General features: G+C 50.9%; 2 protein-coding genes across 2 annotated transcripts in view; both read left to right on the top strand.

Moving 5' to 3' along the window:
- DAZL (deleted in azoospermia like) overlaps positions 1–27,753 on the top strand; it is a 787,422-nt gene that overhangs the window by 454,949 nt on the left and 304,720 nt on the right. The gene's annotated exons all lie outside the window — the stretch shown is intronic.
- LOC147689384 (uncharacterized) lies at positions 13,106–15,697 on the top strand. The gene has a single exon (XM_086940079.1). The coding sequence runs from the start codon at positions 13,106–13,108 to the stop codon at positions 15,695–15,697; it is 2,592 nt and encodes an 863-aa protein (XP_086796205.1).

A 27,753-nucleotide genomic window follows, 5' to 3' on the forward strand; every position in this document is an offset into this window, starting at 1 on the left:
ATCTCCCGCTGGATTTCATCAGCGATTGGGTTTTGCCATGATCAGGCTGGACGGCCTTTGACGGACCGAGTGGCTGCCCACTCTACCAGGGCGATGTCCGCGTCGGCGGCACTCTTCGCTGGAGTAACGGTCCTAGACATTTGCCGAGCGGCGACATGGAAGTCCCCGCACACCTTTTCCAAGCATTACTGCCTGGACATCGAACTGCAGAAGGATGCTGCAGTGGGACAAGCGGTGCTACGCCATCTATTCCAATAAGGTGAGCCTTACCTCGTCCCGCCATCCAGGTATGCACATTCTTCATGGTTTTTCTGCTATATGCATGACAGTATACTACCATGCTTCTCTCATGTTGTCTGTAATTTTATGCAGATCTGCTGGAGGTGAGAATGTGCTTTTATGTACGTATAACTGCTGGCTACTCTGATTCAGGCATGTGAATCTATGAAAGACACCCAAATACTGGATAAGAAATGCGTTACTTACCTGTTACAGCAGTTATCCAGTATTGGTGTCTTTCATAGATTCACATGCAACCCTCCCGCCTCCCCGGTAAGGACTCACGTACCTCTATGTCTACACTGCGACACCCTAGCTGGGTGCGTACGAAAATCTGAGGGACTGAGGCTCCTCCCGGGAAGGTTCTAGAGGGAGGTCGGAGCTGATTGGCTAACGATGAGAGTTTGGTCCTTTTTACATAAGGACGTGGAAAGGCCCCAAAGGGGAGGCCCTTCGGCCTATATTCTCTATGTATGTCCTTAGGACATTACTTTTTTATGTACCGGAGGCTCCCGTCTCGGCGACGGGGAATGATTCAGGCATGTGAATCTATGAAAGACACCAATACTGGATAACTGCTGTTACAGGTAAGTAACGCATTTCATACCTGGTGGCATGATCCACTACCACCAGTATAAACTTGTGCCCTGATGCTGTCTGGGGTTCCATTGGACCAACAATGTCAATCCCCACTCTCTCAAAGGGCACCCCCACCACAGGCATTGGTATAAGGGGGGCCTTTGTTGTGCCACCTGACTTACCACTGGCTTGGCAAGTGACACAGGAGCGACAAAACTCCTTGGTATCCTCATTCATGTGAGGCCAGTGAAAGTGTGAGACAAGCCTGTCCCAAGTCTTTGTCTGGCCTAAGTGACCTGCTAAGGGAATCTCATGGGCCAAGGTAAGGAGGAAACCTCTCTGAGACAAGGGTACAACCAGCCTCCTGGTCATGCCAGGCTTGGGGTCTCTTGCCTCAGTGTACAGGAGTCCATCTTCCCAGTATACCTTGTGGGTACCTGTGGCATTCCCAGCAGCCTCAGCAGCGGCCTGCTGTCTGAGGGGTTCAAGAGAAGGGCAGTCTAACTGGTCCTTCCCCAGGTCTTCCCTTGAGGGTCCCCCTGAACCCAAGAATTCAACTTGATCAAGTTCAAACTCTCTAGGCTCAGTTTCCCTCAATTCCTGTAGGTCAGCCTCCTCTGAGACTTGATCCACAACCTGGGGCAAGGGGGAAGGCACAGCCTTAACCCTACTGCTCTTTTTCTTGGAAGGTGTCTGGTCCATTGTTCCAGGATCCAGCACCTGTTCAGTGGGGCATTTCCTGACCTGTGACCTGGTCACAGCAAACACATGTGCTGGCAAGCCTAACATTTCCATGTGAGTCCTCTGCTCCACTTCTGACCATTGTGATGACTCCAAATCATTGCCCAACAAACATTCCACTGGGAGGTCTGAACTAACTACAACCTTCTGTTGGCCAGTTACCCCTCCCCAGGAGAAAGCTACAATTGCCATACTGTGATTGGTAGTGACATTGCTTGCATTGGTCACCAGGAATTCTGTACCTGGCATGATCTGTCCAGGGTCCACAAAGTTAGGTGTCACCATTGTGACACTGGCACAAGTGTCCCTATAGGCCTGAGCCATTTTTCCATTAATGAAAGGTGTCTGTCTGTATTTGCCCAAAGTATTGGGACTTATATCAGGGGACATATCCACATCCCCTGTACAAACAAGGACAGCCTGAGTGAGTGTACCAACTAAGTTGTCACACCCCTCAGAACCCAGGGTTACCCTACTAAACCCTTGGGAGGTGCACTACCACTGCTGACTGTACTAGGGGGCACAGGTGCCTTAGGGGCTGCAGTGGCAGGAGTCTGCCCTCCTCCTTTCTTGGTGCACTCACTAAACCAGTGAGTTTTACTTTTGCAGTATTGGCACCACCTTTTAGATTGGCCTTCTTGGTTTTTCTTCTTCTGGGGAGCCTGACCCCCACCCTCTTTGGGTTGTTGGGGACCTGTCGAAGACTTCTGGTCATTTTGTTCCCCCTTAGAATCTTTACCTTTCTGGTCTGCTTTCTTCTGACCACCTTGATTCTGGCCCTGGTTCTGTTTAACTCTTGTTCTGACCCATCTGTCTGCCTTCTTTCCCAAATCTTGGGGAGAGGTCAGATCTGAGTCAACAAGATGCTGATGCAACAACTGGTTCTGACAATTGTTTAAAATGTGTTCTCTCATGATCAAATTGTACAATCCTGTATAATCAGTAACCTTACTGCCCAGCAACCAGCCCTCCAAAGCCTTAGTGGCACAATCTACAAAGTCAGACCAATCTTGAGACTGAGTTTTCTGGGTATCCCTGAACAGCAACCTGTACTGCTCAGTGGTTAGGCCAAACCCATCAATCAGTGTGTTTTTCAAGATTTGGTAATTGTTAGCATCCTCCACTCTAGTAGTGAGGAGCTTGTCTCTTCCTTTACCTTCAAAGGAGAGCCACAAGATAGCTGCCCACTGACTCTGGGGAACACCTTGCACAGTGCAGGCCCTCTCCAAAGCAGTAATCCATTTGTGGATGTCATCCCCTTGTTTAAAGGGGGGCACTATCTTACCCAGGTGTTTTGTATCAAAACTCCTTTCCCTATTGCTAGGTACAATGCTGCCACCAGTGGGGACTACCCCACTTAACTGTTGCTCTCTAGCAAAGGCAAGCCTCTCTTTGGCCAGGGCAAGTTCTTCCCTTTCAATCCTCAGATTGGCTGCCCTTTCTTTAGCTTCATACACTCTCCTCTGAGGGGAAGTCATCCCTCTTTGAGAAGAGTTGTGAGAGCCATTGGTTTGAAGGGATCTGCCAGAGCCTCTTGATAGAGATCTGGCTCGTCCATTCCCAATGTTAAGCTGACCTGAGAGTGGCCCCAGGGGTCCCCCAGTACCACTGTCATGTCTGCTTACGTTGGACCTGGTTAGTCTGCTGACTTCTACCTGTCCCTTGTCTGCCTCATCCCCAGAGGGATCCTCATCCTCCTCCCCCTCTTCAGTCTCAGCTGAGAGGTGGATTAGGTCAGGGTCTCCTCTGGTTCCCTCAAGCGGAGGCATACCTCCATCTGGATTAGAAGAGCTAAGAAGTTTCTCAGCTTTTCTGGCATCCTAAGTCTCTAGGAGACCAATCAGAAAGGAAGTTGTGGGGTTAGACCCCTGCTTAATCTTCCTAGAGGTACACACTTGTCGTAACTCATGGAAGCTAAGCACAGTATATCTGGAAGGGAGGACCTGTGGAGGGTCCACTGACACAAGGGGAGACTCAGAGTTTCCTCCTTTGTCTGACATACTGTTTCTAGTGTGGTGTAAGTGATGCACCTACCTACACTATGTGTTTACCTACTGATCCCTTGCTAAGAGTTGCAGCCAAGGTGTGCTAAGCCTTGAGGAGCTGCAACAGCTGGTTCAGTAGAACTCAGAGTATTCTAAGCTTAGTTATATGTACTAACAGTACTTTTGTGATCTTTCAACAAGATATTCTTAGGATACGTGTGGTAAAACAACAGCAAGCTCAAATCCCACCGCTGCCACCAATGTGAGAAGGTGGCCTGATATGCAGTGCTCACTATTCTAGTGAACACTATGTATCAGTCCAGCAACCCTTATTGATGATTGGTTGTAAGTCAACCTTATAGACCAGCTATCCTAGTAGCGTGGATACGAGCAGTCTACGGCTAAAGACTCGAGAGGGCGTGTTAAGCCAGCTGTTATACCACACATATACCCCTTGAATACCAAGTGAAAGGACACCACACAAGTGTTATGAAAATAAACAAGATATTTATTAAGAATCACAACAGCCCTGTACTCTTTATGAGGACAGGGTACTAAGCACAAAACAAAACTCTTACGAAGATACTTAAGTTAGCACAGTATATACAAATGCCCGAGGGGCACGGAAAACCATATACTCTGAAAGTGGAATGCGAAATTACTAGCAGGTAAGTACAGTACTAATAGGCTTAGGAATCGCTAGGACTTGACTATAGAATCTTCAGATTACTTCTAGGAGGCCTAGGGGACTCGGGTGCAGAGTGTGCACTCTCACGCGTGATGCGGGACAAAGTCTATGGTAGCTAGTGATGACAAAGTTAGTGTTCTCGGGCAAACCCGACCTGGTAGGAGGAAAACGAAAGTGGATCCTGACCCTTGGATAGTGAGGCTATGCTGGGGCACCGAAATGCCGAAGTTACCTAGCCCAGGGGCTGCAGCTGCATATGTCTCAAAAGACGTCGGGAATCCTCGTAGACGGACCAGGAGCCTGGAAGAAAGAAGTTGCTGGCAGGCGACCAGTGAAGAAAGTTCGATGGATCCAAGCCTGGATCGAAGGAAGATGACACCTGAAAGCAGAGGGGACCAAGTTCGAGACTACTAGCCAGTAGTCAGTGGGCACCAGGAGGGCACCGGATGGTAGCCACCTCGACTAGGTGAGTGGGTGACGCTGTGCTCGCAGATCTCACGGACCAGGAGGCGTTGTCGGCGACCAGGATGGAGGAGCGAGCTGTCCCACGATGGATGAAGCTGTCGGCGTCGCTGGACCCAGGATTGGGCAACAAAGCCTTGGCAAATTCAAGCCCACGCGGTGGACTCAAAATGGCGTCTGGAGTGGACCAGGAGGGTCCGGGGTGCCTCTCTTGAAGAAGGAAGCAAGGGCCAGTCTGGAGCAACCAGACCAGCAGCAGTGATGTCGTCGGGCGTCGTGAAGAAGGCCACAAGCCAGCCGGCTAGTAGCCACACAGCGCGGTGAGCACGCAAAAGCAGAAGGGCCCCACGCAGATCGTGGAGATGCTGGAGGGCTGATCTTCGGTGCTGGAGCTGCTCAGGGTTGGGGCTTCTCGGACCCCAAAGCACTCACCAGTGGAGCACACGGTGGGCTTGTTGCAAAGAAGTTGTGCAGTCTTGGCGATCGTCGGTCCCTTGAGGTCTCGTCGCACTCACAGTTCTCAGCTTTGCTGTAGAGGTGAGTAGAGGTCAGAGGTGCCAGGGAAGCCGGGTCTCGTCGAGCTGGGTCGTCGGATTCATGAAGAAGGACTTGCACCAGACCGCAGTGTTCTTAGGATGGTGCCTGCGGATGCAGGGTGACTACTCCTTAGCCACAAGGGAGAATCTTGAAGAAGAAATCTTGATGTCCTTTCGCAGAAAGTCGTGTCTTGATTCCAAAGATGATCTAATTTGAACAGGGGGCCCGCTCCTATCTTTATACTAAAAAAGGGGGCTGACCCGGTGACTAGGTCCTGCCTATGGGTGGGACTAGGAGGGGGGTGGTTACACCCCTCTGCCATGCCGGACTTCCCCAGGCCAGGGGCTGGTGTGCCCCTGGAACTGGTTCAGACTGGCCTATGCGTAGTGAGCACCGGGGTGCCACTCAGCAGTCACCTTCCTGTAAAGCCCTGCCTACCCAGGATACACAAAACCATATCTGGGACGGTGCTAGCACCGCCCCTGACAGGAAACCCTTTGTCCAGGCTCCCCTCGCTGGAAGGACTCCCAGCTGCAGGGGGTCAGACTCGTGTCTGTGGTGGCAGCATCCATTTTGTGGAGCTGAGGCTTCGTTTAACTTTAACCGGGGTTCACAGTTACATACATGTCGTGTCCCTCTAGAAGGGTGGAATGCTAACCCCGTCGCCAGAATTGGCGAGGGGTTAGTATTCCAATTCGTATGACACCTTACTCGACATGTTTTGATAAAGCAATACCAAAGATAGCATTTAACCGCGAGGATTATAATGCACTTAAGAGTATATGGTATGCGTTATCATGGAACAGCTATTAGGATTTGATTCCGCAAGCTGCAGACAGGCTCAGCTCATGCCAGAGCACCATTTCACACGATTCCAAGCACTCTGCCTTCAGGATTGTCAAGGCCTGCCATAGGAGTGACTGATAGGAATCTGTGTGTCCATTTTAGGGTTAGGTATAGGTATACTATATCTAAAGCAAAGGGTGAGTTCGAGGCATGTGGGCTGCTAAATTCATATCTAGTGCATAGATCGCCGCCTAGTGTTGGGTCCGGATGATTGCACCTTGTTGTCCTGGAAGAGTCTTCGAAGTATCACGAGATAGGTGATTACACGACTTTGCCCCAGCTGTCATGCAGCCAGTTGTGTCAAATTTAGGAGGCCAGCCAGGGGTGGCATAATACATGCTGCAGCCCCTGGCAGCCCTGGGTACACCTATGCCCTGAGTTACAGGGTCTGATAAGGTGGCCCAGTACCAATTGGTAAATGCACCTAGGGTACACGTTGTAATTTAGAGAGAGAACAGCCAGGCTGTGGGTCTGATTGGCAGGCCCACAGCCAGAGAAAGTCGTAAACCAGTGAAACAAAAGCAAAAAATCTGGGTGATCATAGGATTGCAGACCCTACTCTCCTACACAGCCCTCCTAGCATCATAAGTCTCTAAGAGACCAATCAGAAAAGGAATGGTAGGGTTAGAACCCTGTTTTAGCTTCCTGGATGTACAGATTTGTCTCATCTCCTGGAAGCTAAGAGCAGCATATCTACAACCACAAGAGGGGTCTCTGAAGACTCTCCGTGGTTAGACATGCTTCTAGTGTGGTGTAAGTGATGCACCTACCTACACTATTTGTTTGCCTACTGATCCCTTGCTAAGAGTTGTAGTCAAGGTGTGCTAAGCCTTGTTAAACTACAACAGCTGGTTCAGTAGAACTCAGAGTATTCTAAGCTAAGTTATATGTACCTTAACTTATGTGATCTTTCACAAAGATATTCTTAGGATACGTGTGGTAAAACAGCAGCAAGCTCAAATCCCAACCGCTGCTCACCAATGTGAGAAGTTGGCCTGATATTCAGTGTTCACTATTCTAGTGATCACTATGTATCAGTCCAGCAACCCTTATTGATGATTGGTTGTAAGTCAACCTTATAGACCAGCTATCCTAGTAGCGTGGATACGAGCAGTCTAAGGCTAAAGACTCGAGAGGGCGTGTTAAGCCAGCTGTTATACCACACATATACCCCTTGAATACCAAGTGAAAGGACACCACACAAGTGTTATGAAAATAAACAAGATATTTATTAAGAATCACAACAGCCCTGTACTCTTTATGAGGACAGGGTACTAAGCACAAAACAAAACTCTTACGAAGATACTTAAGTTAGCACAGTATATACAAATGCCCGAGGGGCACGGAAAACCATATACTCTGATAGTGGAATGCGAAATTACTAGCAGGTAAGTACAGTACTAATAGGCTTAGGAATCGCTAGGACTTGACTATAGAATCTTCAGATTACTTCTAGGAGGCCTAGGGGACTCGGGTGCAGAGTGTGCACTCTCACGCGTGATGCGGGACAAAGTCTATGGTAGCTAGTGATGACAAAGTTAGTGTTCTCGGGCAAACCCGACCTGGTAGGAGGAAAACGAAAGTGGATCCTGACCCTTGGATAGTGAGGCTATGCTGGGGCACCGAAATGCCGAAGTTACCTAGCCCAGGGGCTGCAGCTGCATATGTCTCAAAAGACGTCGGGAATCCTCGTAGACGGACCAGGAGCCTGGAAGAAAGAAGTTGCTGGCAGGCGACCAGTGAAGAAAGTTCGATGGATCCAAGCCTGGATCGAAGGAAGATGACACCTGAAAGCAGAGGGGACCAAGTTCGAGACTACTAGCCAGTAGTCAGTGGGCACCAGGAGGGCACCGGATGGTAGCCACCTCGACTAGGTGAGTGGGTGACGCTGTGCTCGCAGATCTCACGGACCAGGAGGCGTTGTCGGCGACCAGGATGGAGGAGCGAGCTGTCCCACGATGGATGAAGCTGTCGGCGTCGCTGGACCCAGGATTGGGCAACAAAGCCTTGGCAAATTCAAGCCCACGCGGTGGACTCAAAATGGCGTCTAGAGTGGACCAGGAGGGTCCGGGGTGCCTCTCTTGAAGAAGGAAGCAAGGGCCAGTCTGGAGCAACCAGACCAGCAGCAGTGATGTCGTCGGGCGTCGTGAAGAAGGCCACAAGCCAGCCGGCTAGTAGCCACACAGCGCGGTGAGCACGCAAAAGCAGAAGGGCCCCACGCAGATCGTGGAGATGCTGGAGGGCTGATCTTCGGTGCTGGAGCTGCTCAGGGTTGGGGCTTCTCGGACCCCAAAGCACTCACCAGTGGAGCACACAGTGGGCTTGTTGCAAAGAAGTTGTGCAGTCTTGGCGATCGTCGGTCCCTTGAGGTCTCGTCGCACTCACAGTTCTCAGCTTTGCTGTAGAGGTGAGTAGAGGTCAGAGGTGCCAGGGAAGCCGGGTCTCGTCGAGCTGGGTCGTCGGATTCGTGAAGAAGGACTTGCACCAGACCGCAGTGTTCTTAGGATGGTGCCTGCGGATGCAGGGTGACTACTCCTTAGCCACAAGGGAGAATCTTGAAGAAGAAATCTTGATGTCCTTTCGCAGAAAGTCGTGTCTTGATTCCAAAGATGATCTAATTTGAACAGGGGGCCCGCTCCTATCTTTATACTAAAAAAGGGGGCTGACCCGGTGACTAGGTCCTGCCTATGGGTGGGACTAGGAGGGGGGTGGTTACACCCCTCTGCCATGCCGGACTTCCCCAGGCCAGGGGCTGGTGTGCCCCTGGAACTGGTTCAGACTGGCCTATGCGTAGTGAGCACCGGGGTGCCACTCAGCAGTCACCTTCCTGTAAAGCCCTGCCTACCCAGGATACACAAAACCATGTCTGGGACGGTGCTAGCACCGCCCCTGACAGGAAACCCTTTGTCCAGGCTCCCCTCGCTGGAAGGACTCCCAGCTGCAGGGGGTCAGACTCGTGTCTGTGGTGGCAGCATCCATTTTGTGGAGCTGAGGCTTCGTTTAACTTTAACCGGGGTTCACAGTTACATACATGTCGTGTCCCTCTAGAAGGGTGGAATGCTAACCCCGTCGCCAGAATTGGCGAGGGGTTAGTATTCCAATTCGTATGACACCTTACTCGACATGTTTTGATAAAGCAATACCAAAGATAGCATTTAACCGCGAGGATTATAATGCACTTAAGAGTATATGGTATGCGTTATCATGGAACAGCTATTAGGATTTGATTCCGCAAGCTGCAGACAGGCTCAGCTCATGCCAGAGCACCATTTCACACGATTCCAAGCACTCTGCCTTCAGGATTGTCAAGGCCTGCCATAGGAGTGACTGATAGGAATCTGTGTGTCCATTTTAGGGTTAGGTATAGGTATACTATATCTAAAGCAAAGGGTGAGTTCGAGGCATGTGGGCTGCTAAATTCATATCTAGTGCATAGATCGCCGCCTAGTGTTGGGTCCGGATGATTGCACCTTGTTGTCCTGGAAGAGTCTTCGAAGTATCACGAGATAGGTGATTACACGACTTTGCCCCAGCTGTCATGCAGCCAGTTGGGTCAAATTTAGGAGGCCAGCCAGGGGTGGCATAATACATGCTGCAGCCCCTGGCAGCCCTGGGTACACCTATGCCCTGAGTTACAGGGTCTGATAAGGTGGCCCAGTACCAATTGGTAAATGCACCTAGGGTACATGTTGTAATTTAGAGAGAGAACAGCCAGGCTGTGGGTCTGATTGGCAGGCCCACAGCCAGAGAAAGTTGTAAACCAGTGAAACAAAAGCAAAAAATCTGGGTGATCATAGGATTGCAGACCCTACTCTCCTACACAGCCCTCCTAGCATCATAAGTCTCTAAGAGACCAATCAGAAAAGGAATGGTAGGGTTAGAACCCTGTTTTAGCTTCCTGGATGTACAGATTTGTCTCATCTCCTGGAAGCTAAGTGCAGCATATCTACAACCACAAGAGGGGTCTCTGAAGACTCTCCGTGGTTAGACATGCTTCTAGTGTGGTGTAAGTGATGCACCTACCTACACTATTTGTTTGCCTACTGATCCCTTGCTAAGAGTTGTAGTCAAGGTGTGCTAAGCCTTGTTAAACTACAACAGCTGGTTCAGTAGAACTCAGAGTATTCTAAGCTAAGTTATATGTACCTTAACTTATGTGATCTTTCACAAAGATATTCTTAGGATACGTGTGGTAAAACAGCAGCAAGCTCAAATCCCAACCGCTGCTCACCAATGTGAGAAGTTGGCCTGATATTCAGTGTTCACTATTCTAGTGATCACTATGTATCAGTCCAAACAACCCTTATGGTGATTGGTTGTAAGTCAACCGATAGACCAGCTATCCTAGTAGCATGGACAAGAGCAGTCTTCGGGCTAAATTCTAGAGGGCGTGTTAAGCCAGCTGTTATACCATAACATATACCCCTTGAACACCAAGTGAAAGGACACCACACAAGTGTTATGAAAATAAACAGTGTATTTATTTAGATCACAACAGCCCTGTACTCTTTATGAGGACAGGGTGCTAAGCACACAACAAAACTCTTACGAAAATACTTCAAGTTGCACAATTTAGACAAATGCCCGAGGGGCACGGAAAACCATATACTACAAAAGTGGAATGCGAAATTACTAGCAGGTAAGTACTGGACTAATAGGCTTTGGAATCGCTAGGACTACGTTACTGAACCTTCAGATTACTAGTAGGAGACCTAGGGGACTCGGGTGCAGAGTGTGCATTCTCACGCGGGATGCAGGACACAGTCTATGGAGGCTAGTAAAAGCAAAGTTAGTGTTCTCGGGCGAACCCGACTAGTTAGGCTGAAAAACGAAAAGGATCTGGACCCTTGGATAGTGAGGCTATGCTGGGGCACTGAAATGCCGAAGTTACCTAGCCCAGGCGCTGCGGCTGCATAGGTCTGGAAAGACGTCGGGAATCCTCGTTGCAGTCTATGGAGCCTGAAAGTTGTTGCTGGCAGGCGACCAGTGAAGATTGTTCGGTGGATCCAAGCCTGGATCGAAGATGGAAGACACCTGTAAGCAGAGGGGACCAAGTTCTGAATCACTAGCCAGTGATTAGATGGGCACCAGGATGGCACCGGATGGAGTCACCTCGACCAGGTGAGTGGGCGACGCTGGGCTCTGCAGTCTCACGGACCAGGAGGCGTTGTCGGCGACCAGGATGGAGGTGCGAGCTGTCCCACGATGGTTGCTGCTGTCGACGTCGCTGGACCCAGGATTGGGGCAACAAGTCTTGGCAAATTCAAGCCCACGCGGTGGACCTAAAATGGCGTCTGGAGTGGACCAGGAGGGTCCGGGGTGCTCCTCTTTTGGAAGGGAGCAAGGGCCAGTCTGGAGCAACCAGACCAGCAGTGGTGATGTCGTCGGTCGTCGTCGGGAAGGCAACAAGCCAGCGGGCTAGTAGCCAGACAACGCGGTGAGCAGCCAAAAAGCAGAAGGGCCCCACGCAGATCTCGTGGATGCTGGAGGGCTGGTCTTCGGTGCTGGAGCTGCTCAGGGTCGGGGCTTCTCGGACCCCAAAGCACTCAACCAGAGGATCCCTCGGCGGTCGTGCTGGATAGAAGTCGTGCAGTTCTGATGATGGCCGGTCCCTCAAGGTCTCGTCGCACCTATGGTTCTCAGCTTAGCTGTAGAGGTAGGTAGAGGTCAGAGGTGCCAGGGAAGCCGGGTCTCGTCGTGCTGGTCGGTCGGATTCCGGAGGAAGGACGTGCAGCAAACCACAGTGTTCTTGATGGTGCCTGCGGGTGCAGGGTGACTACTCCTTAGCCACAAGGGAGAAATCTTGAGAAGAGTCGAGAGTTCCTTTCGTAGAAAGTAGTTTCTACCTTTATCCTAAAGAAAGGGGTGGGTACGCTACTAGGTCCTGCCCTAGGGGTGGGACCAGGAAGGGGGTGGTTACACCCCTCTCCCATGCCGGACTTTCCCCAGCTCAGGGGCTGGTGTGCCCCTGGAACTGGTTCTAGCCGGCAGATGCGTAGTGAGCACCGTGGTGCCACTTGCAGTCACCTTCCTGTAAAGCCCTGCCTACCCAGGATACACAAAACCCTGTCTGGGATGGTGCTAGCACCGCCCCTGACAGGAAACCCTTTGTCCAAGCTCCCCTTGCTGGAAGGACTCCCAGCTGCAGGGGGTCAGACTTGTGTCTGTGGTGGCAGCATCCATTTTGTGATGCTGAGGCTTGAGTTAACTTTAACCGGGGTTCACAGTTACATACATGTCATGTCCCTCTAGAAGGGTGGAATGCTAACCCCGTTGCCAGAATTGGCGAGGGGTTAGTATTCCAATTCGTATGACACCTTACTCGACATGTTTTGGATAAAGCGATACCAAAGATAGCATTTAACCGCGAGGATTATAATGCACCTAAGAGTATATGGTACGCGTTATCATGGAACAGCTATTAGGACTTGGTTCCGCAAGCTGCAAACAGGCTCAGCTCATGCCAGAGCACCATCTCACACGATTCCATGCACTCTGCCTTCAGGATTGTTAAGGCCTGCCATAGGAGTGACTGATAGGAATCTGTGTGTCCATTTTAGGGTTAGATATAGGTATACTATATCTAAAGCAAAGGGTGAGTTCGAGGCATGTGGGCTGCTAAATTCATATCTAGTGCATAGATCGCCGCCTAGTGTTGGGTCCGGATGATTGCACCTTGTTGTCCTGGAAGAGTCTTCGAAGTATCACGAGATAGGTGGCTCCTCCCCTGGACTACAGTGCGCATGGGCATCGACTCCATCCCCAGATTGTTTTTTTCCGCCATTGGGTTCGGATGTGATTTCGACGTCTCCTGTTCGGAGTCGATAAAACAACTTCTTAAAGGCCAAAAGGCTTTCCTTACTTCGTCAGTATTGTTCGCGTTCGGTCTCGAGTATACTCCGGCTCGTCGAGTCGGATATCGGAGGAGTCGGGTGACTCTTCGGTCATCGAGGCCCTGTCAACGCAGCAAGACCCTGACGATTCTACGATGGAACGGAGTCCGTTCAAGTACTGCCCCGTGTGTGGTTCGAAGTACCCACACATCGACGTGCACCCTGTGTGCAACAAGTGCCTATCGCCGTACCACGACGAGGCCAGCTGTATGGCCTGTTCCAGATTTCGATCGAAGAAGACGATCAAGCTTCGGCGCGTGGCGCGCCTCGAGGCCCAGCGATCGGCCCCGGCACCAGTGGACATCTTCGACAGCCCCGACGCAGGCGAGCAAGAACTTCACCTGCAGATTTCACCTCCATCGGCGGAGGTCGAGGCCGACTACGGAGAGGACCAAGACCTCGAGGAAGACGTCGAGGAGGTAGGGGACGACGAAGAACCTTTTGGGGCCGTGGAAGATAGCTCGGAGGATGAGCTATACCCCGTACAAACTATTACAAAGGCTCAGGTCACGGGATCGCCACAAGGCCTTACCCACGACCCTACACCTCGCTCCTCGGCCCCGCCTCCTGGCCCGGCTACGGACACCTCTACGGAGCCGCCATTGCCTAAATCGAAACCGAAAGTGAAACCTTCGGGATCGACCAAATCTAAGATGGCCGACGCAGCGCCGAAACCGAAGACGCCATTGACGGCGTCGTCGTCGGAGCCCTCGAAGCCGAAGAAGGCTGTCGAACAGGCTAAAGTGCCTAAGGAGGTCAAAGAGCCAAGCTCGAAAGCAGTCGCCCAGCACTCGAGTAAGGTGGTCGAGTCGAAGTCGGCCGTCGAGCCGTCTGCTGTCAAGCCTACCGCATCTACAGGCAAACCGGCCGTCGAGGCCAAATCGGCAAAGGGCACCGAGCCAAAGTCTGGAGCCACAACGCCGAAGGGAAAGTCCGCCGATCCGAAGCCATCGACGTCGACGCATGGGGCCGTGGATGGTGGCGGACGTGCAGTTGTCGAGAGTACGTCTGCGCCTCCAGCAAAGAACATGGATTCATCAACGCTCCGGTCTTCCCCTGGGGGTGGATTGAGGTCCTCAGTCGGGTCGACGAGACCATCCGCTTCTTTTACAAAGCAAGTGGCAGACTCCCTCAAACGGATTCGGGAGAAAGAGTTGACGTCGGTGCCGAAGACACCCTCGGTACCTACTCCGGTAGCGGCACCGAAGAAGACCTCCAAGCCGCTCCTCTTTACTCTACCACCCAAAGTCGTGCCAAAGGCCTTTGCACCACGGTCGGTTCCTAAGGACTCAGAAGGGGTAAGGCATACTCAACTGAGTGGAAGTTTGAGTCGACAACCCTTATTAGAAGAGCAGTCGGAACAGTATATCGACGCCGACACGGGAAAATTGACGCTCTACAAGAGGAAGATTACTTCACAGCCTTTGGAGTCGTTTGTAATCCCTCTAAAAAAGAAAAGGCCAGCGCCAGAGACGCCAGAACTTGTTGAGCACATTCCTCTGCATCCTGCGAGAAGCCCATCGCCTTCACCCACTTGCTCAGATGGAGATCTAGGTGATCAGGACGAGGAGTATACTTTTCCCGAAAACACAGACCCTGATGAGCAACAGGACTCGTGGTTAGCCTCAGGTGATCAAGGGGACCAACAAGCTGTCCATGACCCACAGGCTTTTGGCGCAAAGCCTTCTCCTACAGAAGATTCTGCGGCGTTCAATGCCTTAATTGAAAGGGCGGCTGCAAACCATAAGGTGGAAATGCATGCTGACCCTGTGGACGTTGACTTTTTATTTGACACTTTCTCTGCTGCTGAGAAGACTGTAAAAACACTTCCAATGCTTAAGGGTGTTCTTAAGCATGCCACAGACATTTTCAAGGAAACTACAAAGGCACGGGTTGTAAACCCTAGAATAGAGAAAAAATACAGACCGGCACCTGGGGACCCAATTTACATAAGGGGCCAGTTGCCTCTGGACTCTTTGGTGGTCTCTAATGCTCGCAAAAGGGCGAACTCACAAACAACGGGTGATGCTCCTCCCCCGGACAAAGAGTCTAAAGTGCTGGAGGCATCGGGGAAAAGGGTGGCAGCGCAGGCAGCCAACATCTGGCGCATATCCAACACACAAGCTCTGTTGGCCAGATACGACAGGGCACACTATGACACCTTAGAGCAGCTTTTACAATACCTTCCAGACGAGTTTAAAGAAGGCGCTGAGATGCTTATCCAGGAAGGCAAGCTCATCTCCAACGCTGCGATTAGATGTGCGTTCGACGTTGCGGATACGGCAGCAAGAGCGATAAATACTAGTGTGATGTTACGGCGTCAAGCATGGCTCCGCATCTCAGGGTTCAAGCCAGAGATACAGACTACTATCCTCAACCAGCCCGTTAATCCAGACAGACTATTTGGCCCTGAGGTGGACTCCACCCTCGAAAAAATTAAAAAAGATACTGAGACGGCTAAATCCATGGGTGCAATTCAGTCTCAGCAATACAGAGGGAGCACTTTTCGTCGCTCAGGCACTCTGGGTGTTACCAGAGGACACTTGGCACAACAGGCGCAATTCAGTAAAAGTGGGGCACAGTCCTCTTACCCCAAACAGGGTAGAGGAGGTTACAGAGGGAACAGCGCCAAGGGCAGGGGCAGAGGCAACAACAGTTCCCGTTCCTCTGCTGCCAACAAACAGTGACTTCCTGTCACTGCCCCCGACCATCCAACACCTGTCAGGGGGAGACTCCAACAGTTCCTGCCAGTCTGGAAGTCCATCACCACAGACAGGTGGGTAAGGAAACTTATCCAGTTCGGCTATTGTTTGGAGTTAACGCCCACTCCACCCAACATACCCCCCAAGACAACGTCCTATGTCGGCAGAGCAATTGCACTTATTGCAGCAAGAGGTTCTTGTGATGCTCCAAAAAGGCGCAATAGAGCTCGTGCCACTGGAGGAACAAGGCACAGGGGTTTACTCCCTGTACTTCTTAATCCCAAAGAAGGACGGCTCACTCAGACCCATTCTGGACCACGCCCCCTCAACCTCTATATTCTTTCAGAACACTTCCACATGTTAACTCTGCAGCAAGTTCTTCCACTGTTAAACCAGGGAGACTTCCTCGCAACCTTGGACCTCAAGGATTCTTATTTTCACGTACCACTCCATCCATCCCACAAAAAATACCTCCGGTTCACCATTCTAAACAGGCATTACCAGTTCAGGGTCCTACCCTTCGGTGTGACCACTGCTCCCAGAGTGTTCACAAAGTGTGGCGGCGCACCTCAGGAGACAGAACATACATGTCTACCCTTACCTGGACGACTGGCTCGTTCAAGCCAAGTCGCCACAGCAGTGCGCCGCAGACATGTCCCGCACTATTCACCTTCTTCACAGTCTAGGGTTTTCGCTCAACTTTCCAAAGTCGCACCTTCAGCCAGCCCATGTGCGGCAGTATTTGGGCGCGACGATAAATACTCTGGCTGCTACAGCTCAGCCGAACCCAATGAGGATCAACACGATCCAGTCGCTGATACAGAGGTTCAGACCGCAGCACTCACTCCCTGCGAGAGTGTTTATGCAGTTGATAGGCATGATAGCCTCCTGCATCTTCATAGTCCCACACGCGAGGTTGCATATGCGTCCGCTCCAGGAATGCTTGGCACGCCAGTGGACTCAGGCTCAAGGGCAGTTGAAAGACCTAGTGTTGGTGACTGGTCGGGCATACAACTCTCTGCATTGGTGGACTCCACACAACCTTTGCAAGGGCCGACCGTTCCAGGAGCCTGTGCCACAAATTATCCTGACGATGGACGCATCTCTCCAGGGTTGGGGAGCGCATGTACTCCACTACACAGTGCAGGGGCTATGGTCGACACAGCAGAAGTAGATGCACATCAACTACTTAGAACTGATGGCAATCTTCATGGCACTGAAGTCCTTCAAAGTACATCTGTGCAACAAGGTCGTGTTGATCCGGACGGACAACATGACGGCAATGTACTATATCCAAAAGCAGGGGGGCACACACTCTCCACAGTTCTCATCTGGCTCAGGGTATGTGGAAGTGGGCCATTCAGAGGAACATCTTCCTCATGGCAGAACACCTCCTGGGCGTGGACAATCAGATGGCGGATCTGCTCAGAAGGTACAGCCACCAAATGCACGAGTGGGAGTTACATCCATCAGTACTCCACCCGTACTTCCAGCAGTGGGGTCATCCAGAGATAGACCTGTTTGCCACAAGGGAGAACGCAAAATGCCCAAGCTTCGCCGCCAGGTTCCCACAGTCGCAGGGCAATGCGATATGGATGAACTGGTCAGGCAAATTTGCGTACGCTTTTCCCCCAGCACCTCTCATACCGCTGGTGGCGCGAAAGCTGCTGCAACACTCAATGACACTCATCCTGGTTGCTCCAACGTGGGCACGCCAGCCATGGTACACCACGTTTCTGGAACTCTCCGTGGTACCGCATCAAAGGCTGCGCCTCACACCCAGGCTCTTGTCGCAGAACCATTGCGACATTCAGCACCAAGATCTGCAACAGCTGAACCTGGCGATCTGGCTCCTGAGGTCTTAGAGTTTGGCTACCTTGATTTGCCCCCGGAATGCATGGACATCATCCGGGAGGCAAGAAGGCCAACTACCAGAGCTTGCTATGCAGCAAAATGGAAGCGGTTTGCCATTTACTGTACAGAACATCATACCAACCCGCTAGATGCATCCATTCCTAATATCATCTGCTATTTGTTACATCTTTACAAATGTAATCTGGCGTATGCTTCCATTCGGATACACTTATCCGCCATAGCGGCTTATCTCCAAAACAGGCAGCACCTCTCAGTTTTCAGGGTGCCTGCCATCAAAGCCTTCCTGGAAGGGCTGAAACGAGTCATCCCCCCCCCCAGGACCCCACCGGCTCCTGTGTGGAACCTCAATGTGGTCCTCACCAGATTGATGGGACCACCGTTTGAGCCTCTACACTCCTGTGAGATTCAGTTCTTGACATGGAAAGTGGCTTTTCTCATTGCCATCACGTCGCTACGACGTGTTAGTGAGCTACAAGCACTCACAATACAAGAGCCATTTATTCAAATTCATCCTAACAGGGTAGTGCTGCGCACTAACCCTAAGTTTCTCCCTAAGGTGGTGTCGCAGTTTCATGTCAATCAAACCATTGAACTACCCACATTCTTTCAGAACCCTGAAACAGTAGCAGAAAGAATGCTCCACACGCTTGATGTCAAACGAGCATTACTGTACTACATTGACATGACCAAAAGCTTTAGGAAGACACAACAGCTATTTGTTGCCTTCTCAGCCCAGCACAAAGGCAACCCCATTTCCAAGGCAGGAATAGCCAGGTGGATCGTTAAGTGTATTCAGATTTGCTACCACAAGGCTAAGCGCACTTTAACGGTCCCCCCCAGGGCCCACTCCACACGCAAGTTAGGGACCTCCATGGCTTTCCTAGGTAATATTCCTTTGGAGGATATTTGTAGAGCAGCCACGTGAATTACACCACATACCTTTACTAAACACTACTGTGTAGATGTGCATTCCAAACAGCATTAAAGAAAGAACAGGCGTCCAGGTTCGTGGGACAAGATGTTGTCTCTTGGTACGGAATCAATGGGTATCACTTACTATAAATGAGGGTGTTTGTTACCCTGAGGAAGGCAAGGCGAGTACACAACTATTTTAGCATTTTCAATCAGTACTGCCAAAAATTCTGCTGTATAGACATATTTGGTATTTACAATAACTTAGGAAAAATTGCACGTATGTGAATTTCAAAAGACAAGTACTAGGGCATTGACAAAGTTATGGGCTGTTAGTTCAAGTATCTATAGTCAAAAACCGTACATTTACTTAACAACTGCTCCCATACATGGGAAACTCTTAAATTAAAAAACATATATCAACTCAAACATTTGGTCACAGAATTAAATTTTATTACACATTGCACAATGTAAAAAACATATTAAAAACATTTATCCATAAATAAGATTATCACAATGTTAAAAAGTCAAAGAATCACAGGGTCGACGCGGCGTTTCGGCTTTTTTCTAGTATGCCTTCATCAGGACAGATTCTTGTTTATCCAAATGGATCTGATTATCCATGTGGTTTGAACTTTATGGTTCTACCAGGAGTCCTTTTTGGTGATATGGACCTCGGTGCTTCGCTTCGCTAATATTCGCAAAGTTGCTCAAAGTTATGGGTGAGTTTAATTTCCGCTCCTTTAACTCATGCTTGTATTCCAAATGGTCTGAAAATTTACCTTGATGGGGCTATGTATCTGCCGTGTATTTTACTGCCAGGAGGAGCCACCGTTCTGTAATTTAGGATCCGGGTTCCCGTGGGAACTGTAGAAAATTAATTATGGACCTCAACCTCTTTCAATTAGGTAAGGTTAGTTTCTTTGACATCTTCCTCTGTCATTAGTTGATATCCGTGATTTGTTTGTCGGCCTCCTTGCTCCTTGTTCCCTGGCAGTCCTTTCCTTCGTTCACCGCACGGCGTTCTGTTGATTCCGTACCAAGAGACAACATCTTGTCCCACGAACCTGGACGCCTGTTCTTTCTTTAATGACATTTTCCCCACCGTCCTCTACTACGTAGAGTGGGGTCCTCCTTATTGTTTCCACATTCCAAACAGCAGGCAGCTGCAGGTCAGGCTGTTCTTAAAACTCTTTTTCAGACTTCTGCAGCTGGCACGGGCGGCCGCCGTTAATGGAGGGACTGCTATGTATTCTATGCACTAGATATGAATTTAGCAGCCCACATGCCTCGAACTGAATATGCTACTTACCAGTATGCATCTGTTCTTGGCATGTAGGGCTGCTAACATTCATATCGCCCGCCCTCCTCCCCGGCGCCCGTAGCGGCTGCAGGTAATTTCTTGCATTCAATCATTAGCATGGACATCATTTACACTATTTCACTCCATCTCTACACAATGGCTAAAAACAATCTGGGGATGGAGTCGATGCCCATGCGCACTGTAGTCCAGGGGAGGAGCCACCTATCTCGTGATACTTCGAAGACTCTTCCAGGACAACAAGGTGCAATCATCCGGACCCAACACTAGGCGGCGATCTATGCACTAGATATGAATGTTAGCAGCCCTACATGCCAAGAACAGATGCATACTGGTAAGTAGCATATTCCTTACAGGTAAGTAACTTATCCTTCTCTTCCAGGGGATCCTCATCAATAGTAATAAGAACTGAATAGAATAGCAAGCCCATCAACCACCTGCAGGTAAATGAGAAGTACATGACCCAACCAAAAAAGACCAATCATAACAACCCAAAACTTAGCTATTAAACAGAGTTCGAGGCATGTGGGCTGCTGAATTCATATCTGTGCATAGATCGCCGCCTAGTGTTGGGTCCGGATGATTGCACATTGTTGTCCTGGAAGAGTCTTCGAAGTATCACGAGATAGGTGGCTCCTCCCCTGGACTACAGTGCGCATGGGCATCGCCTCCATCCCCAGATTGTTTTTTTCCGCCATTGGGTTCGGATGTGTTTCGGTTCCCTCTGTCGGAATCGATAGTTGTTTAACTTTTCTTACTTGAGACCAAAAGGTCTTTAGGATTAGCGTCGGTATTGTCCATCGTTCGGGTTTGTTTATTCCTCAGCTCCGAACACTTGCTGCCCTTCCGCGTGCTGTCGGCGCGGACGGGCCTACACGACGCTCCAGACTACTTCAACATGGAACGAACTCCGTTTAAGAGGTGCCCAGTGTGTGCCTCAAAGTATTCACACCTCGACGTGCACCCAGTGTGCAACAAGTGTTTGTCTCCGTACCACGATGAGGCCAGGTGTATGGCCTGCTCCAAGTTCCGGTGTAAGAAGACTCTCAAGCTTCGTTGGGCCGCTAGACTCCAGGCCCAGTTGTCAGCGCCCCCGCCAGACAACATCTTCGAGGAAGACGTTGATGACGACACCGTCTTACAAGTTTCGGACTCCAGCCCGGCGTCAGGGGATGAAAACTACGACGCGGGGGACGAGGAGTTTGAGGAAGTCGTCGGAGAGGTAGGGGATGACGACGGGGCCATTGCCACCGTGGAGGATAGCTCAGAGGAGGGGAGCATCCTCAGACTGACTCAGGGGTCAATCCCCATTATACGGCCCAGGTCGAGGGATCGCCTTCGGGCCTTACCCAAGACCTCAATACTCGTCCCACGGCCCCGCCTCCGGGCCCGGCCACGGACATTGGTGATGCGCCACTCCCGGTAAAGAAACCGAAAGTGAAGCCGTCAGGGTCCACATCAACGGTATCAAAACCGAAAGTGAAAGTCGCACTGGTGGGACAGAAGGCTCCTGAGGCCTCAGCGCCTAAAAGGTCCAAAATGGCCGCCGACATCAAGAGCCAAGCCAAGATGGCCGACCCGAAGACCTCGGTGTCGAAGCCGAAGGCGAAGACGACCGACGCGGCCGCGTCGGCGCCAAAGATGGTCGAGGTCGATGACCCGAAAAAAACCTTGAAGAAGCGTCAAGACGACCCCAAAGCTCTGGCTGCGCCGATTCCGGTCGTCAAGGCCAAGGGTGGTGATGTGTCGGCTCCGAAGACCGTGCCTTTGATCACCGACCCTATTCCGGACTCGGGGGAATCGCTCGGGCCGGGCCAGCCCTCCCCGTCCTTAACCAAAAAGGTCACGGAATCCCTTCAACGTATTCGGAAGGACGCATTGGCTCCCGAACCGAAGGATGTGGTGCCGAAGCCTCCACAGAAACCGGCAAAGGCGCAGACGCCGATCCGCTTCACACTGCCGCCGAAGACGACGCCGAAGGCTTTCGCTCCAGGACAGGGGGCCGGGGTGCCCTTGAAGCTGGTGTCGACGCCTAAAGCGTCATTGGTAGTGCCGAAGCCTCGGCTCCAGCCACTCGCGGACGAGGAGCGTCGAGAGGTTGTCATCGACGCCAACACAGGCAAACTCTCTCTCCTTAAAAGGAAGATCACCCCGGAGCCAGTGTTAGAACATTTTCGTATTCCACTCAAAAAGAAGTTGGACTCTGCGGGTACTTCTGCCCCTATGGAGCCTGCATCTCCACAAAATCTAGACCTCTCACCAACTCATTCCAACGCTGGGGAAGGTGACGGAGATGAGGAGGACGAGTACAATTATCCAGCGTACTCGGATCCAGAGGAGGTCAATGAACCTTGGTCTGCTGGAGGCGACCCTGAGGACCCTCAGACAGGTCACGAACCGCAGCTTTTTGCAGCGAAAACTTCTCCAACAGAGGACTCTGCAGCCTTCAACGCTCTAATTGAGAGAGCTGCGGCTAATCATGATGTCGACCTCCATGCGGACCCAGTGGATGTCGATTTTCTGTTTGACACTTTCTCAGTGGCTGAAAAGTCGGTCAAGACATTGCCTATGCTCAAGGGAGTGCTGAAGCACGCGCCAGAGGTTTTCAGGGAGCCCACTCGGGCGCGAGTGATCAATCCTCGTACTGACAAAAAATACAAGGCAGCGCCCACTGATCCAACGTACATCAAGGGACACTTGCCACTGGATTCTTTGGTTGTATCCAACGCACGCAAGCGGGCAAACTCGCAGACCACGGGTGATGCTCCTCCCCCAGACAAAGAATCAAAAATCTTTGAAGCCTTAGGAAAACGTATTGCTGCGCAGGCAGCTAATATTTGGCACATTTCAAACACGCAGGCCTTACTTGCACGCTACGATAGGGCGCACTACGACACCCTAGAGACACTTCTGCAGCACTTACCTGATCAGTATAAAGAGGGAGCTGAAATGTTAATTCAGGAGGGGAAGCTAATCACCAATGCTTCCATTAAGTGTGCACTGGACGTGGCTGATACCGCCTCCAGGGCTATTAACACTAGCGTGTTACTGCGTAGGCACGCATGGCTTAGAATATCAGGCTTCAAACCAGACATACAGACAACCATCTTAAATCAAACAGTTAATCCAGACCACCTGTTTGGCCCTGAAGTGGATGCAACCCTTGAAAAAATGAAAAAAGACACGGACACTGCCAAGTCTATGGGGGCCCTCTAGTCCCAGTAGTTTCGGGGTGGTTCTTTTCGCCGCTCCAATAACAGGGGCACCTCAAGGGGTCAGGCATCGCAATCCACGCAGTACTATAAAAGCAACACCCAGACCTCATACACCAACAAGGGTAGAGGTGGTTACAGGGGCAACAACGTCAAAGGCAGGGGACGTGGAAACAACAGCTCCAGGTCCTCCACCGCCAACAAACAGTGACGCCTTGTCACTGCCCCCCGACCACACAACACCGGTCGGGGGGAGACTCCAGCAGTTCCTGCCCGCGTGGAAATCACCACGGACAGGTGGGTCAAATCTCTTATCCAGTACGGTTACTGTCTGGAACTTACTTCCACTCCACCAAACATACCTCCAAAAAACCGTCCTATGTCCGGCGAGCACTTGCACTTGTTGCAGCAGGAGGTCATAGTCATGCTGCAAAAAGGGGCAATAGAGCTTGTGCCACTGCAAGAAAGGGGAACAGGAGTTTACTCTCTGTACTTTCTAATCCCCAAAAAGGACGGATCCCTCAGGCCCATCCTGGACCTCAGGCCCCTCAACTGGTACATTCTGTCAGAACACTTCCATATGATCACGTTGCAGCAGGTTCTCCCTCTGCTTCAGCAAGGGGACTTCCTGGCTACGCTGGATCTCAAGGATGCATACTTTCACATTCCCCTGCATCCTTCACACAGGAAGTACCTCAGATTCACAATTCAAGACCAGCACTACCAGTTCAGGGTTCTGCCTTTCGGGGTCAGCACAGCGCCAAGAGTTTTTACAAAGTGCCTGGCGACTGTGGCGGCGCATCTACGACGCCAAAACATCCACGTTTATCCCTATCTGGACGACTGGCTCATTCAGGCAAAGTCAGAACAGCAGTGCGCCGACCACGTGTCCCGCACCATTCATCTCCTGCACGATCTGGGATTCTCGCTAAATTACCCAAAATCCCATCTCCAACCCGCCCATATACGGCAGTATCTGGGCGCGACAATAGACACTCTGGCAGCCACTGCGCAGCCAACTTCAGTGAGAATCGCCAGTATCCAGACACTGATCCAACGATTCAGACCTCAGCACTCGCTTGCAGCGAAGGTGTTCATGCAGTTGATAGGCATGATGGCCTCCGGCATCTCCATCGTCCCGCACGCGAGGTTACATATGCGTCCGCCCCAGGAGTGCCTAGCACGTCAGTGGACTCAGGCTCACGGGCAACTAACAGACCTAGTGTTGGTGAGCGGTCGGGCGTACAACTCTCTGCATTGGTGGAATCCACAAAACCTTTGCAAGGGCCGACCGTTCCAAGAGCCTGTGCCACAGATTATCCTGACGACGGACGCTTCTCTCCAAGGATGGGGAGCGCATGTACTCCACTACACAGTGCAGGGACTATGGACACTACAGCAAAGGAAGATGCACATCAATGTATTGGAACTGATGGCGATCTTCATGGCCTTGAAGGCATTCAAAGTACATCTGTGCAACAAGGTCGTGTTGATCCGGACGGACACCATGACGGCCATGTACTACATTCAGAAGCAGGGAGGCACACACTCTCCGCAGCTGTCTCATCTGGCTCAGAGCATGTGTAAGTGGGCCATTCAGAGGAACATCTTCCTCATGGCGGAGCATCTCCCAGGCAAGGACAATCAGATGGCGGACCTGCTCAGCAGGCACAGCGACCAAATGCACGAGTGGGAGATACATCCATCAGTACTCCAACCGTACTTCCAAAGGTGGGGTCCTCCAGAGATAGACCTGTTCGCCACAAGGGAGAACGCAAAATGCCAAAGCTTCGCTGCCAGGTTCCCACACCCGCAATCACAGGGCAATGCGATGTGGATGATCTGGTCAGGCAGATTTGCGTACGCTTTTCCCCCAGCACCTCTGATACCGCTGGTGGCACGCAAGCTCAGGCAGCACTCGATGACTCTCATCCTGGTTGCTCCAACATGGGCTCGCCAGCCATGGTACACCACGTTTCTGGAACTTTCCGTGGTACCGCATCAAAGGCTTCATCTCACACCCAGCCTTCTGACGCAGAGCCATGGCGACATTCAGCACCCAGATCCGCAACAGCTCAACCTGGCGATCTGGCTCCTGAAGTCCTAGAGTTTGGCTACCTCAATCTTCCCCCCGATTGCATGGACATCATTCGGGAGGCAAGGAAGCCCACTACTAGAGCATGTTATGCGGCTAAATGGAAGCGGTTTGTCGTTTACTGTGTAAACCACGACATTGACCCGCTGGATGCTTCCATTCAGAACATCATTTGTTACCTGTTCCATCTGTACCAATGCAATTTGGCGTATTCTTCCATCCGCATTCACCTGTCTGCAATGGCCGCATACCTCCAGAATAGGCAACACCTATCACTTTTCAAGGTTCCTGCTATCAAGGCATTTCTGGAAGGACTCAAAAGGGTCATTCCACCACAGACACCACCAGCTCCGGAATGGAACCTCAATGTGGTCTTACAAGGCTGATGGGTTCTCCCTTTGAGCCACTGCACTCTTGTGAGCTTCAGTTTCTGACTTGGAAGGTGGCTTTCTTAGTAGCAATTACATCGCTACGGAGTGTTAGTGAGTTACAGGCACTCACCATCCAAGAACCTTTTTTCCAAGTACATGCTAACAGGGTGGTGCTCCGCACTAACCCTAAATTTCTACCCAAGGTTGTATCTCAATTCCACATAAACCCGACAATTGAGTTGCCAGTGTTTTTTCAAAACCCTGAATCGCTAGCGGAGCGGATGCTCCACACCCTTGACGTCAAGAGGGCCCTAATGTATTACATTGACAGGACCAAGGATTTTAGAAAAACTAAGCATCTTTTCGTTGCCTTTGCGTCACACCACAAAGGTAACGCTATTTCCAAGGCTGGTATTGCTAGGTGAATCGTGAAATGTATTCAAATCTGTTATGCAAAAGCTACACGAACTCTTACAATTCCACCAAGAGCCCACTCCACCAGAAAGTTGGGGGCCTCTATGGCCTTCCTTGGAAACATTCCCTTAGAGGACATATGTAGAGCAGCCACATGGTCTACCACACATACATTTACTAAACATTACTGTGTAGACGTGCACTCTAAACAGCAGGCAGCTGTAGGGCAGGCTGTTCTCAAGACACTTTTCCAAACTGCTGCAGCTGGCACGGGCGGCCGCCGCTAATGGAGGGACTGCTATGTATTCTATGCACAGATATGAATTCAGCAGCCCACATGCCTCGAACTGCAAATGCTACTTACCAGTATGCATCTGTTCTTGGCATGTAGGGCTGCTGACATTCATATCGCCCGCCCTCCTCCCCGGCGCCTGCAGCAGCTGCAGTGTTTACATGCATTTCATGCCATGGTCATCACTCACAAAGTTCACTCCATCTCGGCCACAATGGCTAAAAACAATCTGGGGATGGAGTCGATGCCCATGCGCACTGTAGTCCAGGGGAGGAGCCACCTATCTCGTGATACTTCGAAGACTCTTCCAGGACAACAATGTGCAATCATCCGGACCCAACACTAGGCGGCGATCTATGCACAGATATGAATGTCAGCAGCCCTACATGCCAAGAACAGATGCATACTGGTAAGTAGCATTTGCATTCCGCAAGGAGGCCTGGCCTACCTGGGTATCTGCTCTAGTGTCTGAATCAAGACAGTAATGTCTGGTAAATGTATGGACGGACCGCCAGGTCGCCGCCTTACAGATCTCAGACATGGGCACATTATGGAGAAAAGCCGCAGTCGCAGCTCTACCTCTGGTGGAATGCGCTTTAGGAAAAAAAACAAGAGTTTTCTGCGCTAACTGGTAAGCAAGCTTGTTACACGAAACGATCCACCTGGAAACAGACCGTTTCAAGGCTGAATGACCTGTTCTGATCGATCCATAGTTAACAAACAGTTGATCAGAGTGACGAATAACCTTGGACCTATCCAGATAGAATTTCAAAACTCTTTTCAGGTCCAAAGAATGCAGAGCCCTCCCAGCTGGAGTAGAGGGGTTGGGAAAGAAAGTGGGCAGAGAAATGGTCTGATTTACATGAAAATCTGACACCACTTTAGGCAGAAAAGATGGATGCGTCCGTAGCACCACTCAATTCAAATGGAACACCGCATAGGGTTCAGAGGAACAGAGAGCTTGAATCTCGCTCACCCTGCGAGCTGACGTGATTGCCACCAAAAAAGCTGCTTTCCAGGAAAGATGTTGTAAAGTAGCTTTATGAATGGGTTCAAAAGGCGGACCCATTAGCTTCGTTAGCACCAGGTTCAACTCCCAGAGAGGAGAAGGAGGACGCACTGGAGGGTACACTTTTTTCAACCCTTGCAGGAAGTCCTTTACAGATGGTAACTGGAAAAAAGAGGTTTGAGAAGGTATCCGCCTATAAGCGGTTATAGCAGCTAGGTGCACCTTGATAGAATTAAACTTTAAACCTGCTTTAGCCAGATATAACAATAAGGAAGAACTGCGTCTTCCTGACATTGCACAGGATTATGACCATTCTGTATACACCACATATAAAATCTCTTCCACTTGCATGCATACGAATGTCTTGTGGAGGGACGTCTTACCTCTTTCAGGATGAACATGCAGTCCTCTGGCAAACCTAGGTGGCCGTATTGTAGGACCTCAGGAGCCATGCTGCCAAGCTCAGTGACGGAAGGGTGGGATGGTGGATCCTCCCGTTCATCTTGGACAACAGGTCCGGCCTGCATGGTAGCCTCTTGT

Source organism: Lissotriton vulgaris, chromosome 10, assembly GCF_964263255.1.
Source record: "Lissotriton vulgaris chromosome 10, aLisVul1.2, whole genome shotgun sequence".
In the NCBI taxonomy this organism is placed as follows: Eukaryota; Metazoa; Chordata; class Amphibia; order Caudata; family Salamandridae; genus Lissotriton; species Lissotriton vulgaris.